Below are 14,962 nucleotides of genomic sequence, written 5' to 3'. Positions count from 1 at the left end.
TCATCTCTGTACAGGCCGATCATTTTTCCGCAAATATCATGTAGCTGTGACAATAAAAAGCATCCAACTAATTCGCACGTCTCTGCGCCGTCGAAACTGCCCATAGTTACGTCGAATGAGCTGGTGCTCTTCTTCTGCCAGTAGTGGCCATTATGTGATAACAGACTTTTTTGAATGTAGAATAATATTTATTTCTTCTTCCGAAATATGGTCGTATGAAGAGGCGAAGTGTAACGCTTTGAGAAGAAGATCTTGGTTAATGGATGGGTAGAATTCTACTATATCAAAGCAAATAAAACTATGTTTTTCTTTGTGTTCGATTTTGTTGAACCATTCTATTACAGATGCGGTGTTTTTCCATTGGTTTGCTCTTGTTTCTGTAATAATTTTCTTATTAATCCTGTCTAAAATTTGTTTACTTACTTTGCCAATTTCTGGTTTGGTAGGGTTGATCAATCTGCACGCAGGATTATTTGCAAAGTTTGGTTTGTGGTCTTTCAGGGTGATGAAGGCCTCTCTATTTGCGGTGACGTCGACGCGGTCATCGATGTCTAATTTCACTGCAATATTCTTGTCTTCTTGTCTAATTTTTCTAGCCGTATCTTCTGTGGTTTTTTTGTAAGACTTAGTTATGTTTTTCTCCAGTAGTTTGCTGTACGTTGTTGGGTTCATCTTGTAGAAGTTTGTTTTGTCGGCCGGTACAGTCAATGTGCTGCTGTTTTTCATGCGTTTGACGTCGCTGTTGAGATCATTGAGAAAATTACTACTCACTGGTTTAAACTTGGTGGATCTGATAATGTTAATCATGCCATCCTCGAATTCTTTTAGTTCGTCTATGGGTGGAGGGTTTTTTGATGAATTGAAGCCGTAGTTCTGCTTGGTGGTTGAGGCCTTGTTCGGGTGTATGAAGAAGTAAGCTTTCCATCGCATTCTTCGTATGAAGTGTGCCGTTTTCTCTATAAGGCGGTGTAGATAATCTTTCTGGGTAGGTATTGGTATGTTCTTCGTGGAGTAGCCAAGATTTATTTCCTCCATGTCGGATAATCGTAGAGTGCTCGACGAGTATATACAAGGAGCGTACTTAGGAAGGTAGTCGATTATTCCAGGTGAGAGTGCTCGATACTAAACGATGAGTTTGTAGAGCAGATTTACATACGTGGACAGAGAAATTAAGACACGACTACATGAGTAAAGTTCACTCTACAGTACTGTTTCGTAAGGTAAATGGAGTACCTCACTCATCAGGAGTTAAGACTTTATTAAATAAACCACCGAAACAGACTACGTTATAAGCGCTACATATTTGCATAACAATGGAGTGTGTTTACGATATTAAAACTAGTTGTTGCATAGCAACGATTTGGCTCTGTGTCGACAGGAAGAAAAAAGCTCATTTCTTTTATTTAAACTACAGTAATGTGGTTGGAAAATTATAATATATTTCTCTCTAATACAATACTTCAAGCAAACGTTGCAACTTATGTATTAGAGAGAAATATATTATATCATTGGTTTACGCAGAGTATGATTTATATCGTGTTATGAACTTCCCAGTACCAACGCCAGAGAACATACGTACAAATAATTCTACTCTAGATAAATCATTTACCAAAGTTGTCAACCTTCCTGAGTATTTAGGAATTTCATCACACGACTATACATACATAGAAATTTCGGCTAATGATCTTATGCATTGTAGTGGAGATAAAGTTAAGTCATGTGATCACCCCTTTACCATATTTCAATCTGATTCTTCTTCATGCGCTCATGCAATTTATCTGGACAAACAAGACCGTATTTCGAAATTCTGTAGCGTACAAATCTTAGTAAATTATAACCCTAGACCATCGGCATTCTATTTACCAAACTCAAAAGCGCTAATCCAAGGTTTGACTGCTGATACATATGTGGTCTGCCCTGGGCGTGAGACTAGATCCCTGCCTCCATGTGAGTTGTCTTGTAGACATGGGATGCAATTGCAAACTTATTTCCAAAGAGATATCACTTCATACCAGTTTGTCGCAATGCACAGGCAATGATACATTTCTGGTACATTATGTGGCTAATCTCCATTTCACAAGAGCTATCTTTCAAAGCTATAGCTTAACAAACGTTACTGGGAGCCAGACGTTTGTATCGAAATGGAAGGCGGAACTTCCCGACCTATCCATACTTCAACACGCATTCAACCAGTCTCTGGCAACGGATGCAGCCCTTACCTTGGATTTAGCGAAAGTTGCCAATTCACATAATAAACGGTCGATTATGTACGCCTCTAATTTGAACCAATTAGCTTTCCAATGCCGACCCAATTTCGATTTGTTTTCTACGCCTTACTCATATTTGGCGCAATTATTCTCCCCTACAATGATATTAGCGATCATATCTCTAACACTGTATCTTCTGATGTTTATTAAGATTCGTCGCCAAGGTGGTTTAATACGACAACTTTTGATAGCCACTTCGACATCAAACATAATTCATACCACTAAGGGTGCACCTATTTTATATTTATATAGTAGCACCAGTAATCGTATTTCGGACCCAAATATATGCAACTACCCCAGCTCATTATCATTTTCTTTTATGCATGTGGCTATTTTATTAACTACCATGGTTGTGTTCTATTTAAGTAAAGCTATGGTGTTGAACCTCAAACGACTGTTTTCATCTCCTTCTATTACCCAGGGTTCCAAAGCAAAAATTATCCTTGAGCTATCTAACCCCCACGGAAGCCATTTCGTTTTTTGTAAGAGATGTGAGTTACCCTGTTTCGAGCATTACACGAACCGCCGGACAGCCCATTCGTTCGGCTTGGATAACTCAGGGCTTCCTCACATCCAAACTCAACCTCAAGTGGCGAAATTTACAATTTTTGCTAGAAGACTCTAGGGTAGAAGAAATTTCGTTACCTCCTCAAATTCCGATCCCATTCGGCAAATCCTCCAGCACTATTCCAATTCTCCAAACCCGCTACCACATTCGTATCTTGGTTGGCGATGCCCCAGTTTTCACCGAAATTCCCATCATTAATACTAAAAATCGTGAAATCGAAAACTCATACGAGCATTTGAAGGCCATTCCACCCATTCCAATATTGTGACGAATCCAGCTGATCAATGACATGTATAACTATGACGTGTTTACTTATGCCATGCAACTGTTATAGCCACACAGCGATTTTCTTATTTTTACGAAATTTATTTTAATTGATTTTCCAGGTTTTTTTCTCTACATTTTCAGCATGTTTAAAAAAAAATACTATTACTTAATGTGAATATAATGTTTTTCTAATCCATGTACAGTATGGTTCCTGCAATCTATTTTTAATTTCATATTTTATAATTTTATTTCATATTTTTTTTTTAATTACCACATTGATCATGCTAATTGAAATTTTCCTTGAGTGAAAGACTGGCGGTCCCGACTCATCTGAAAGACTGGCGGTCCCGACTCATCTGAAAGACTCGCGGTCCCGACTCATCTGAAAGACTCGCGGTCCCGACTCATCTGAAAGACTCGCGGTCCCGACTCATCTGAAAGACTCGCGGTCCCGACTCATCTGAAAGATTCCATTACCTCCACATTATAATCATCTTATTCATTTAATCATCAATTTTGTTTTTTATATTTTCTTCTATCTGTATTTAATTTTTTTATATATTTCTTGTTGTCTGTATCTGATTTTGCAAATGGGGTCATTTTCATCTTTTGTTGGACAGGACAGTGTCACCAAGTTGCATTGATGTTGTCATGACGATGCTATGGGGCGACGCCCTCACTGGCGGAGTCCACATGCCGTCATGACAACGCATGCAAAGTATTTAGACTATTGGTTGAACGATTAACACTGTCGTTTATAAAAATGGGGGTTCTAGCGTATTAAGTGAGAAGAGGACCGGGGCGTATGGTGACGATTGTAGTGGTAATATCCGGCTATACTATATTACTGGTGTCCTTATGACTGAATGGTGCGTATAAGTGTCGAGCGATCCTAGTGTACCACTCACTGCCTTGCGAGTTACCCATTCCCCGTTACAACCACTTCCCGTGTATTCAACCTGACGAACCATCCACCCATAACAACCCCTGATAGACGAAACCCGCATTGTTTACAATATACATATATACATAGAAGATGGGAAATAATACATTGAATATAAATGCAAGGAAATCTACTGAAAATGCATGTTTAATTACCCTAAACGGCAGAGACCCCCGTCTCCCCTCTCTCACAGCCAAGTAACCTCCGCTGAATGATTCATAAGGATGGGAAGTAAATGTTTCCTCCTTGTTCTCTTCGGGTAAAATATCTGGTTTATTTGTTCTAACCTGTGAAATAGAATCAATGCATGAATACCGTCATGGTGATCATACAATATAATGGTTGTTAATGTACCATATGTGTGTACTGTACATGTATATCACTGTGATATAAATAACACACAACAGTCATCTTAATTTTTAAAATGTTATTGACGACATAAAGGCACAATATAATAAAATCCGAAAAAACGAAATTGCAGCAGTAAGAAAGTTTTATATCCTCTCTAAAATCTTTACCATGTTGTATTAATACTGTCTTTATACGTCTTCGTGTAGCTTATGTCCTCATTAGTACTTTTATTTTGTTTTATAACGACTTTCAAAGCAACGATATAGATTATATCTGAGTAGCAACTCCTGCTGAACTATTTCATCGAACATTCGTTCTTAACGTTTTGAGTTACTCTTCTGATAAATAAACAAATTCAATTTTCCTTGACAACCTAATCCATAACAAATGATCATTCGTTCATTACTGTTTGAGTTTCCGTGTTGAAAGAAAAAAAACATCAAACCAATAACTCAATTCGAAACAATAACACAAATTCGTTTTTGTAATTGGAAAATTCTCTCAGAATGACACATCTTTTGTTGTATCTGATAAACCAAATATGATATTCCATTTATTTTCATACTTGCCTAAATTATAGATTTTTGCGCTGCAAACAAAAGTAAATTATTTTATGTATGGCATGAAACTTGTATCTCCCAACATACTTACATTAATTGTGACAGTCTTTGTATGTTGTGGTACATCAATAGTGAGATAGACATCGCCAAATGCATTGCTAATAGCATGCTTGGCAGCGCTTTTTTCATTATTCAGGTCAATCGTAACTCCTTTTTCATCGATGGCTTGCACTTTCATTATGACAGGAATGTCACCTGCTGGTCGATTATCGACATGTGTAACGGCTAACTATTAAAATATGAATAAAAAAGTAAAGGAAGTATACATGTATGTAGTTTAAAACAATTTTGTCATGGATAATAACGTTACGCATCTCAGAAGACGTTCTGATTTAAAATTTTACTTTATTTAAACATTGGTCATACAGTACTTACTAACAATAATCACATACCAATAATAAATTAGGAGCGTGACGTTGAATTTAAGACATACCAAGGCTGAGAATGTTGAAACCAGGTAGCTTTAAATCTTTGGCGGATTGCCGGTGAGTAATGTTAGTATTGACAAAAGTGTATAATTAGAGCAGTAATAATTCGTTAAGGTATGAACAGGATTTGCATATATATGATTATGCAAAAATGTCTTACCCGTTATTTAATGAGACAAAAAAAGTAATAATATTACGTATACAACGTACTTGTGTTACAAATAGAAATAATGAAATGTTATCTTATAAAAAAGCTAATTATATTGTAAATACAAGTAAGGTAATTATATTATATAGACAGTGTTTGACGGCCACTGACATGTGGTTGTGTGGATAGTAATGCATATTCTCGTGTTTCAATTTGCCATTGTAATGCTTTACCTTCAAGTCGTAAGGCAATCCAGGTTTAAAATATTTCACAGTTTGGTTAAATATAATTTTATATGGAGATCTTGCAAACACAGCCGTGTTGTCTGTCGTGTTCTCAATTGAACCAGTAGCTTCTTCAGTCACTGAAGCTTCGATGAGCAATCTTTTTTCTTCATTTTCTTCAAACCAGTCTACTCCAAGGGTTTTTTCAAATTTATCAATTGAAACAGTAAATCCAGCAACTCCATCACTTACCTGCAAATCAATAAGAAATGAGTCAATATCAAATCGCAAAGTACATTAAACATACTATTGTCAAAAGATTTGTAATTTCAATAAAACAGATTCACGTGAGTGATGTAGACTATAATTATCACCCTAAACAATCATTAATATTTCATAGCCTAACGTTTAATCATGAAGAAAGACCGACCGCGCGATGACTATGATCAATTAAAATTTTAAATCATTCAAACAGAAATGTATTTAACCAAATGCAGAAATTGATAACTTTATGTAATATGAAAACCTAATGTAAGAATAGATAGCTTGAATACTTTTTGTATAAGGAGCACTAATGCCATATAGCAACTTGTTGTATAGAGAGAGACAGTGATATTTATCAATTTCTGTATCACAATGGCACAGAAAGAAATTATATACCATAGAAAATAACAGTATTAGCGATAGTGTTAATAATACATCCATGAACGCACTTTACAACTACCGTACTAGTATGTAAATATAAAATAGCTTCATCAGTGAATTACGCTACAAAGACAAACATGTAAATATGAACAGAACAGAAAAACACAGGCCATTACAAAGTATATCTGAGTAGAAAAAGGTAATGAACATTTCCATATGGGAAATGCCTCCAAACTTATACTATGTTCAAGCATTTACACACTGTAACTAGAGACACCCACATCTCATTATACCAAAACCAAGATCAAATTTAAACGCATGTTAAAATCACGATTCTTAACATATCAAGGAGTGGGACAATATTACTTTTGTTGTCGTTTCACTTAGTATTCTGAAAATAAATGAAATGCATTACAGAACATTAAAATTATATCCTATTTCTTAACTATATTTACATCAATTTTAGTACAAAAGCTAATAGAGGATTATATACAAATATATAAAAAGTAGATCTCTGAAATTTAAAAGTGATCGAATGGAAATTGTTTCTTATTTCTACAATAACTCACAGAGTTAAGGTAGCGAGAAGGTTTTGTGGCGTTTTTAAATAAAACATTCTCTGTCTGTTGTCTCGTTCAGAACAGTAATTTAGCTTATATATTTCAAAAGACTAAGTATAGAGGTGCAAGTTCGCACAAACTGGACAGATATTGTTTACATAATTATCACGTGACATCAAAAATGGCGAACCTTGTAAAAATGACTAAGTACGCGATTGCGAGAGCACACTGCGGAATTTCCTGGTGAAATTTAAGTTATGCATTGTCCGTAATCAAGTCCATTGAAATGCGTCTCTGATAATCAAAAGACCTATTATTCCGATTTCTATGCAGGTTTGTTTTTTTGTCCCCAAATTATTTCATACTTGGCACCTTTAACAGACTATTATTCTGTGACAAAGCATTTTCTTTAAAAACCCAGACATATTTCGCACCATCATTATCTTTAGATCGATAACTGCGAGTTTGAATGTCCTAGTCCGAACGCACTTGATTTGGCGGCGGTCCCAATGAGTCGTTCTCGATCAAAACTTCAACTCGAGAAAAACGCGAAAAACAGTTTGGGTTAATAAAACACTGTAGATTTGCTGCATTATTATAATCATACACTAAAAATGGCCAAACATATTAACCACTGATATCATAGAACTCATAAAGAGTGTCAGATAATGAATAATTTCAAGCTCGAGCGCGAAAAATGAAGAAAACTGCTGGCATTTGAGTCCGTACTCCAGGAACGTTCGGGTTTTCCATTGTTATGCAAACGAACAACGAGGGATAATCCTCTGACAAACATTACTGTCCCACTGTACACGCTGACAGTTTACAAACAAGCTAATCCTTCAAGTGTCTCAGATAAGACATCTAATAAAACGGTTTTCATGGTGAAACAAAATGGCCGATGTTTGAAAAAAAATTGCTGTGTCAGAGTGCGACACTGAGTGGCAGATTTTTCTTTGCCTCGTCTGTCAACGCTTTCTTTCTTTTCTTCGCCATTGCGTTAGAAAAAAAATGTATTAGTAAAATAGAATATTGACTTGGAAAATAAAACGATTTAAAAGAAAGTTGTGCAAAGTTACAGTACTCCTTTCGCACAACCTCCCGCCCGCTTCCGCTTTCCAATCACCTTTTTCTCTCGCTTTTGCGACCGCTTGTTGAATTCGACCGGACAATTTCCGCTTTATTTTCGACCGCGCAAACCCCGAAATATATCACCGCCCACCTGCTCGCTCGCGCGCATTTAAAATTCGGACTAACAGAATAATTTCCGAGGTTCACATTGTCTTATAATTGTCTTTCTGGTTTTTATCGATGTTGAACAGCTGACAAAAGTTCAAATACTTTTTGTTTTAACTATATATAATTATATGCACGCAACTTGACCCTTTGACCTCGATTTGGCTTGGACTGAATATTGTATTTTAAACAATATTCTGACGTGAAATACAAAATGTATTTCAACACAAGTACGACAGGGTTGTCTGGGGTTTCTTTCCTGATTGTTGAGTCTTCGCAATGTGTTTTGTATAATTATTGTTGTTTTCCCCCGATGCTGAAGGACCGTAAAGCTAAATGGCAGTTACATGCATGGGCTGAGTGAAAGAAAATATTTCTAAGCCTAAAATAAAATCTAATATTACACCTCTTTGTGTATTTGTTAATTTTACATATGTTTGTCATGACAGTATGTTTGTAAATATCTAGAAATATCTCGTCTTTCGTTGATAATTTCGATTGTTTGTTTGGAATGTCGATTCCCGTTGGTTTCTCCATACTGAGTTTAGGAAGGGCGTCGATCAACACCGTGACAATCAGCCGAGAGAAGACAAACATTGACCGTAATTCATGGAGATCATGTCCGTAATTTGTGGGCTGAAACCCCAAATAATTAATCAAGTATTATTTTAATATATATTTTATTTTACATCGCAAAACTAAACCATGCCCAAAACAGAGCTAGAGTTGTTCGCGGTGAAACAACCGCATTGAAGACGATGCAACTTCAGCTAGCCATTTCTTACCTTGAAATAAAAAAAATAAAAATTCGAAGAGCATCGGGGAAAATATTAATAATCATCCTTATCAATCGCTTGCTTTATTTTATTCGAATCCATGAAATTCACGATTTTTTTTACATTTGTTTGTAACTTCCGCGCTAAAAATGATTGAAAATGTGGGTGTGGTTATTTTGCAAAGTCCTGTTGATAATACGAACAAATATGGTTCTGTGACCCAGTTCGTGCTCCGATCAGGTGACTCTCAGCCAATCAATGATGTTGTAACAAAGCATATTTGACGCTAATTGAAGGGTCGTCGTACAATCCAATCACCGGCGTCGATTCACATAGTTGTTTGTGCTGTGACAGGCTTCAAAATTATTCGCTGAAAAACATATATTTTGACAAACTGATGGAATTTGACCTTAGTTCAAAAAGAAAATACTAGGCTAAGATACATTAGAGCTCACGCGAATCAGTTTTCTCTGCAAGTTGTGAAATAAAGTAAACCAGAGTAGCGTCGATGATTTTCAGCACTGAAGGACTTTGAATTGTTCATCGACTGGCCACCAAATAGTTATGGCTATAACTAAATTTGACACGTTTTTCATTTAAGCCCAATAAATTAATCATACATGTCAAGCTCTGTTCGATTTTTTCAGGGCATGTGGCCGTTTTTAGTGGAAAATATTTTTTTGTGGGAGCACTTTTGCGGTACGTATACGGTATAGACCGAGCTCATTCAATGATCGTGACTTAATTTTAAAAATTGAATGTCAAATTTTACCAGACGTGGACCGATGTGGATTCGATATCGTTATTTGTGGAATTAATCACTAACATTTCCTCGTTTCTCTGCTCTGTCAAAAGGAGTTACCTAGGCTTTTTTTCACGTAACTGTCTCATTAAAATAAAAATAAAAATATTACATCTAGAACAAGCACCCAAAACACGTAACAAGAAGTCCCAGTTCAGTTGCTTTCACGATACAAGTGTAATACAGCTATTAGATTTGAAGTGTCGTTCAGAATGTAATAATAGTTAATATTAGTTGTATGTTCACACTTTACTATCAAAACCACCATTTCGACCACCCATGTGCCAGTTTTCAGTGTTTGGGCGAGCGGTCAATGTTTTCAATGAGCGAGCGAGCGAAAAAAAAAACGCGATTAAAATGCGGTCGGTTTCCGGTCGGACAAGACCGCGTGGTCGGAAATTAAGCGATAAGCGGTCGATGTAAAAGCGGAAGGTTGGGCGCCGCGAAATGAGTACTGTATCACCATGTTTCTCCGACGAAGTCTCGACTGACAATAATGCTGACAATGGACGTTAGATAAACACGCATTGTTTGCAACTGGAAGCTTATCACCCGTTATATCAGAATCGTCAACAACAGAGTATACAGATAAGATGTTATCATTTAATTCCTTCCAAAGATAAACACTATGCAAATATCCACGAAACGGCAGTTGTAGTCTTTTCTGCTAGTGTTTTAAAACACTAATTTGAGCAACGTTATTTCGCAATTTCGATCTTTTGTAAACCTGGGGTGATGTATCAAGGTCTAAAGTAACCGTTTTATCAATTTTTGAAAAATCAAGAAAAAAGTGAAAATTTCCCTTCTCGCTACCTTAATGACAGAAAACGAAAACGTTATAACGACGTGACAGACATTTTCCCCCTTATATGCCTTTCCCTTGATTAACAATACGGGCAAGTTAAATATGACCCTAAAACATTCATGTCCATAAAGAAAACAAACTAACATTTAAAAAAAAATTCGATAGAAGAACACAATCTGCATTTCCAAAACACGAAAATCTTAGTTGCATTATTTAAATTTTACTGTATAGAATGGTTTATATAATGCAATTTTTTTCAGCTTACAATTCCATGAAGCGTACTGACATCTACCAGGTTACCATGACCTTGATCAACGCTGAATTTCATGAAAAGATGTCCGGATACAGGTTTCCCATGCACATAACTACAAAAACAAGAAACCCGCATTCAGCATTGTAAAAATTACATTGTGTATTTGTAGTTTGATATCAAGAAAGTCACTCGACATGCAACGACTTTTGTTATGTATTCACGGGAGTAATTTTAGAGTGCATAGGTGTTTTCCAATTATACATACACGGGGTCAATTTTGTGAATAAAATCTGAACAACGCACAATGTCATTCAAAAATGTCTTAAGTTCATGAACATTTTATATTTCTTTACCTGAGCTTATTACTAAATAATGATCATTACATAAAAATAAACTAGTGCCACTACACGAGTAGCTCATTACGAGTGATGCATCTGTTCGTGATTTAAAAAAATATATCTTATTCGAAATTAGTTAGAATCTGACATTTTGAAGTTTAAATAAAAAAATGGATTTGTGTTAATAACAAGACCGTAAAATAAAATTCCATGTTTATTCAACGATGGCATCATTGCACATTATAGGCATTAAAGCATTATAACGTATAGTTGACTTGAATAAATATATCACATACACGTTTGTAAATAAAAAAAAACATGCTTTAAATTGGTGGTCGTTACGTGCAATGGTTTAACACAAAGTACCATGTCTAATAATTTGGTCTAAAGTGACTTAGATAAACGAAAGAAAAAATATTCAGTACTTCGTATTTAACAAATCTTATCAGGCCCCTCCCCTTCAGTACATACAATTAATGTGATCAGCAACATATTATCAGAATTGCAGAATTGTCACAACAAAAACAAGTCGGAATGAAATCAAGAAATAATACAATTTATGTATATTTATCGAAAATTTTAACTTCTAAATTAACAATTGTATTACAGGTTTGCCCAGTGCAGCTACATATAGAATATGTAAACAATCGGGTTACTTGATTTTAACAAAGATATCGAAATATTTAGGTAATTAATATGATTATAGTGCATTCCAATTGAAAAAAACGGGCTCGGAACGCATTTTTCAGATGCTCTATTCGGAAACTCAAGTTCCTATCAAAATTTATCTGAAAATGTTTGACACTATGATCAAACCAATACTCACATATTGTGCAGAAATTTGGACATCTACTATCTGATGAACTTATTGCTACCAATGGCAAAAATGCACTTAAAATTACATAAGGTAAACTACAGAACCACAAACCTTGCCTGCTTATTAAAATTTGGACGGTACCCCTTAATAACTACATGTATCAGACAGATGTTTAAATAATGGTTGAGATTGCGCAATATGCATGAAAACAGATTCATAAATGAAGCATACAGATTGGCAACCAAAATTGGGTCAATTGTATTAAAACAATTCTCAAAGACCTTAATATGGAACATGAGTGGGGAAATTGAAAGATTAATGAGAACAAGTACCTAATAAATAATATTACTACAGCACCTGAAAGAAACTTCAAAATAAACAGTAGGGATTCTCTAAACAATGGCAATAAAGGTATTAACCACACAAATAAACTACGTACTTATAGGAAATTAAAAACTTAATTTGGACTTGAAAATATACAAACGTGAAAGACAGATCCTTCTCAACACAATTATACAGTGTTCTGAGGGCAACACTGATGCAAGCTTTGCCAACATACCAGGCACAAAGAATACTGTCATGCTAAAATGTCTAGCAAAATACATATACGAATATTTCAACCTAAGAGAAAGCAAATAAAAAAAAAAACAGCTGCCTCACAGATATCTAAATAAGTAATCCTAATATATACTTTATTAATTTACATTTCTAACCCACTTTCGGGCAAGTTTGTTGTTTTAGTTTCGTTTAGTTTTTCATACTAGTGTTATACTAGTTGTTATTCTGAATGTTTCTAACATTTTCTTTATTGTACTTGGGTCTATGTCCATTTTAAGCATACGACTTCAATAAAGACTATTATTATTATGTTTTCTGGGGCAAATCAATGTTTCTGTCTTGGCAACCATGACAATACCGAAAAGAGCCAAGTCAACTCTACAGTAGTATATATATTATACATGCAATATGGTTTTGGAGCCATACAGTGCTACTCGATGTTGTGACGGTATATATATATATATCATAAAAATGTCTATTATACAACATTATGTTAATACATTGAATGGTATCCCACCTTATTTATTAACATAAAACATAGGCGAAAACACTTACGTGGCTTTAACTTTTCCTTCAATACTGGTAGTTTTTGGCAAAATGTGCTTCGGTGGTTCAATTTCCACCGAATAAGTTCGTAACACTACGGGCATAAACAAAATCAATTTAATATCCATGCAGTGAACACTGTTGTACCTGCTAACTATGTAATAACACGTTAATTAATGTAGCGATAAAATCAGTGTGTGTGTCATTGCTACTAAATACGAGCAATACTTTGCAATTTTAAATATTGTCTAAATGAGAAAAATAAGAGATATAAAAAACCGTATAGCTGTTCTGGTTTTAGTTCAAGCTTTTGTACAACAAGTCTGTGTCAAGTATATGTTTATGCGCCAGTTGCCGTTGTGTATTTTGTTTTGTTTCATCTTGAGGCTAGGTCACACATTCACTATTCGGTGTAGTAACTTTGATCGAGTACTGTTTGTTAGCTACTGACAGTAGTAAAGGTTTTGTAAGCTAGTTGCAAACACCATACTAATTATTTCCCTGAAACTTGTTTGGTAAATGCAATAAGTTATGCACTTCATACTGACCCTTTACAGACTGATTATCATATCCAACACAGATTGGTATCAAGCATCAGACACCCCTAGAAACCCATCTGTCATAACACAGTTACCGTCGCAAACAGTACATGTTGAGATTCTGCTTTCGTAACTATTTTTCCCAGCCCTCGCATGTATCGGTAGTACTATGTCTGATATACATAGTACTTTGTTACTGATACATTTGTAATATTCATGATTGATATAACTATAAAATAATCAAATTCCACTCCCATGACAACGAATTATGGTCAATTGTTCCAAAAATGCATGGGTATTATAAACGGAGATTGTGGTTCTTATAGTTGAGGGCGCACATGTCATTTACACAGTCTCCAATCCTATTTGTTATGCTTAGATATTTCTAATATGAAGAAATGCAATAGGCGAATTCAGGCTGGTGTTGATATTTACTTACGTGAATACAATATGTTTGGTTCAAGATGTCACATCAAATTTGATGTGATAGTGTCAAACTGGTCCTGACAAATGTTTATATAAATGTACCAAACACTTAGGTATAAAACTAGTGACTAATTCAACTAATTCAAGTTCCGTCCATCCAAGATGTTAGTTTGCAGGACACATGATCCTATGTTAAGCAGTGGCAGTCAATCTCCAAGTGAAAATGTGTGTATCATTTGGTTCAAACACCTGAATAATTCACTGGCATATCTACAGTCACTTGCGACGATGAGTGAACAATTCGCAGATAACCAGACGTCTGGTTCAGATGGACATGGAATTACACACACCCAATGCAGCTTCCTGTTTCCCGGAGTCATACATTGCTGCACAAACACAAATTGAAGTGTGTGTGAAGGGTATGGTGCCAAATGCAACAGTTGACTTCAGACATATTTAGCAATTCTAGTCGCAGATGGATTTTTTTCTGAAGGAACACATCATGATCTGTAGCGGTTAATCGTGGGTTAATCATACCAACACACTTCTTGCTTGATATGTGCTTAATCCTAATTCACCACCAAGTCCACCAACATCCACATAATGGAACTGTCCACACCTGGACTTTTGGCCAACACTAGTATATTAAACGGACTATTACTAGTATATTAGACTGTAGGCAAACCAGCTCAAACAAGTGACGTTTTGCCATCAATTCCTAGCAGAATACTCGAGATTACGACAATAATGTGATTGTCGCCTATTTAAAAAAGGATGGAATATTTCACTTCACAGCACCCTTTCAGCAAGAATGATCTCCTGAGTTACTCTGTATGAGATATTAC

General features: G+C 35.5%; 1 protein-coding gene across 1 annotated transcript in view; it reads right to left on the bottom strand.

Moving 5' to 3' along the window:
• Positions 1-14,962, bottom strand: part of LOC102808586 (A.superbus venom factor 1-like) — a 54,569-nt gene that overhangs the window by 35,454 nt on the left and 4,153 nt on the right. The window contains exons 6-10 of the mRNA XM_085506031.1: positions 13,162-13,246; positions 10,906-11,005; positions 5,826-6,068; positions 5,048-5,245; positions 4,201-4,332 (exon numbers count right to left, since the gene is read on the bottom strand). Of these exons, the coding sequence (XP_085362157.1) occupies positions 4,201-4,332; positions 5,048-5,245; positions 5,826-6,068; positions 10,906-11,005; positions 13,162-13,246 (758 nt within the window). The remainder of the gene's footprint in view (positions 1-4,200; positions 4,333-5,047; positions 5,246-5,825; positions 6,069-10,905; positions 11,006-13,161; positions 13,247-14,962) is intronic.

This window comes from Saccoglossus kowalevskii, chromosome 12 (genome assembly GCF_978046115.1).
Source record: "Saccoglossus kowalevskii chromosome 12, keSacKowa6.1, whole genome shotgun sequence".
Taxonomy (NCBI): Eukaryota; Metazoa; Hemichordata; class Enteropneusta; family Harrimaniidae; genus Saccoglossus; species Saccoglossus kowalevskii.
Note: the sequence above shows the minus strand (reverse complement) of the source record. Positions and strands in the feature narration are given on the sequence as shown.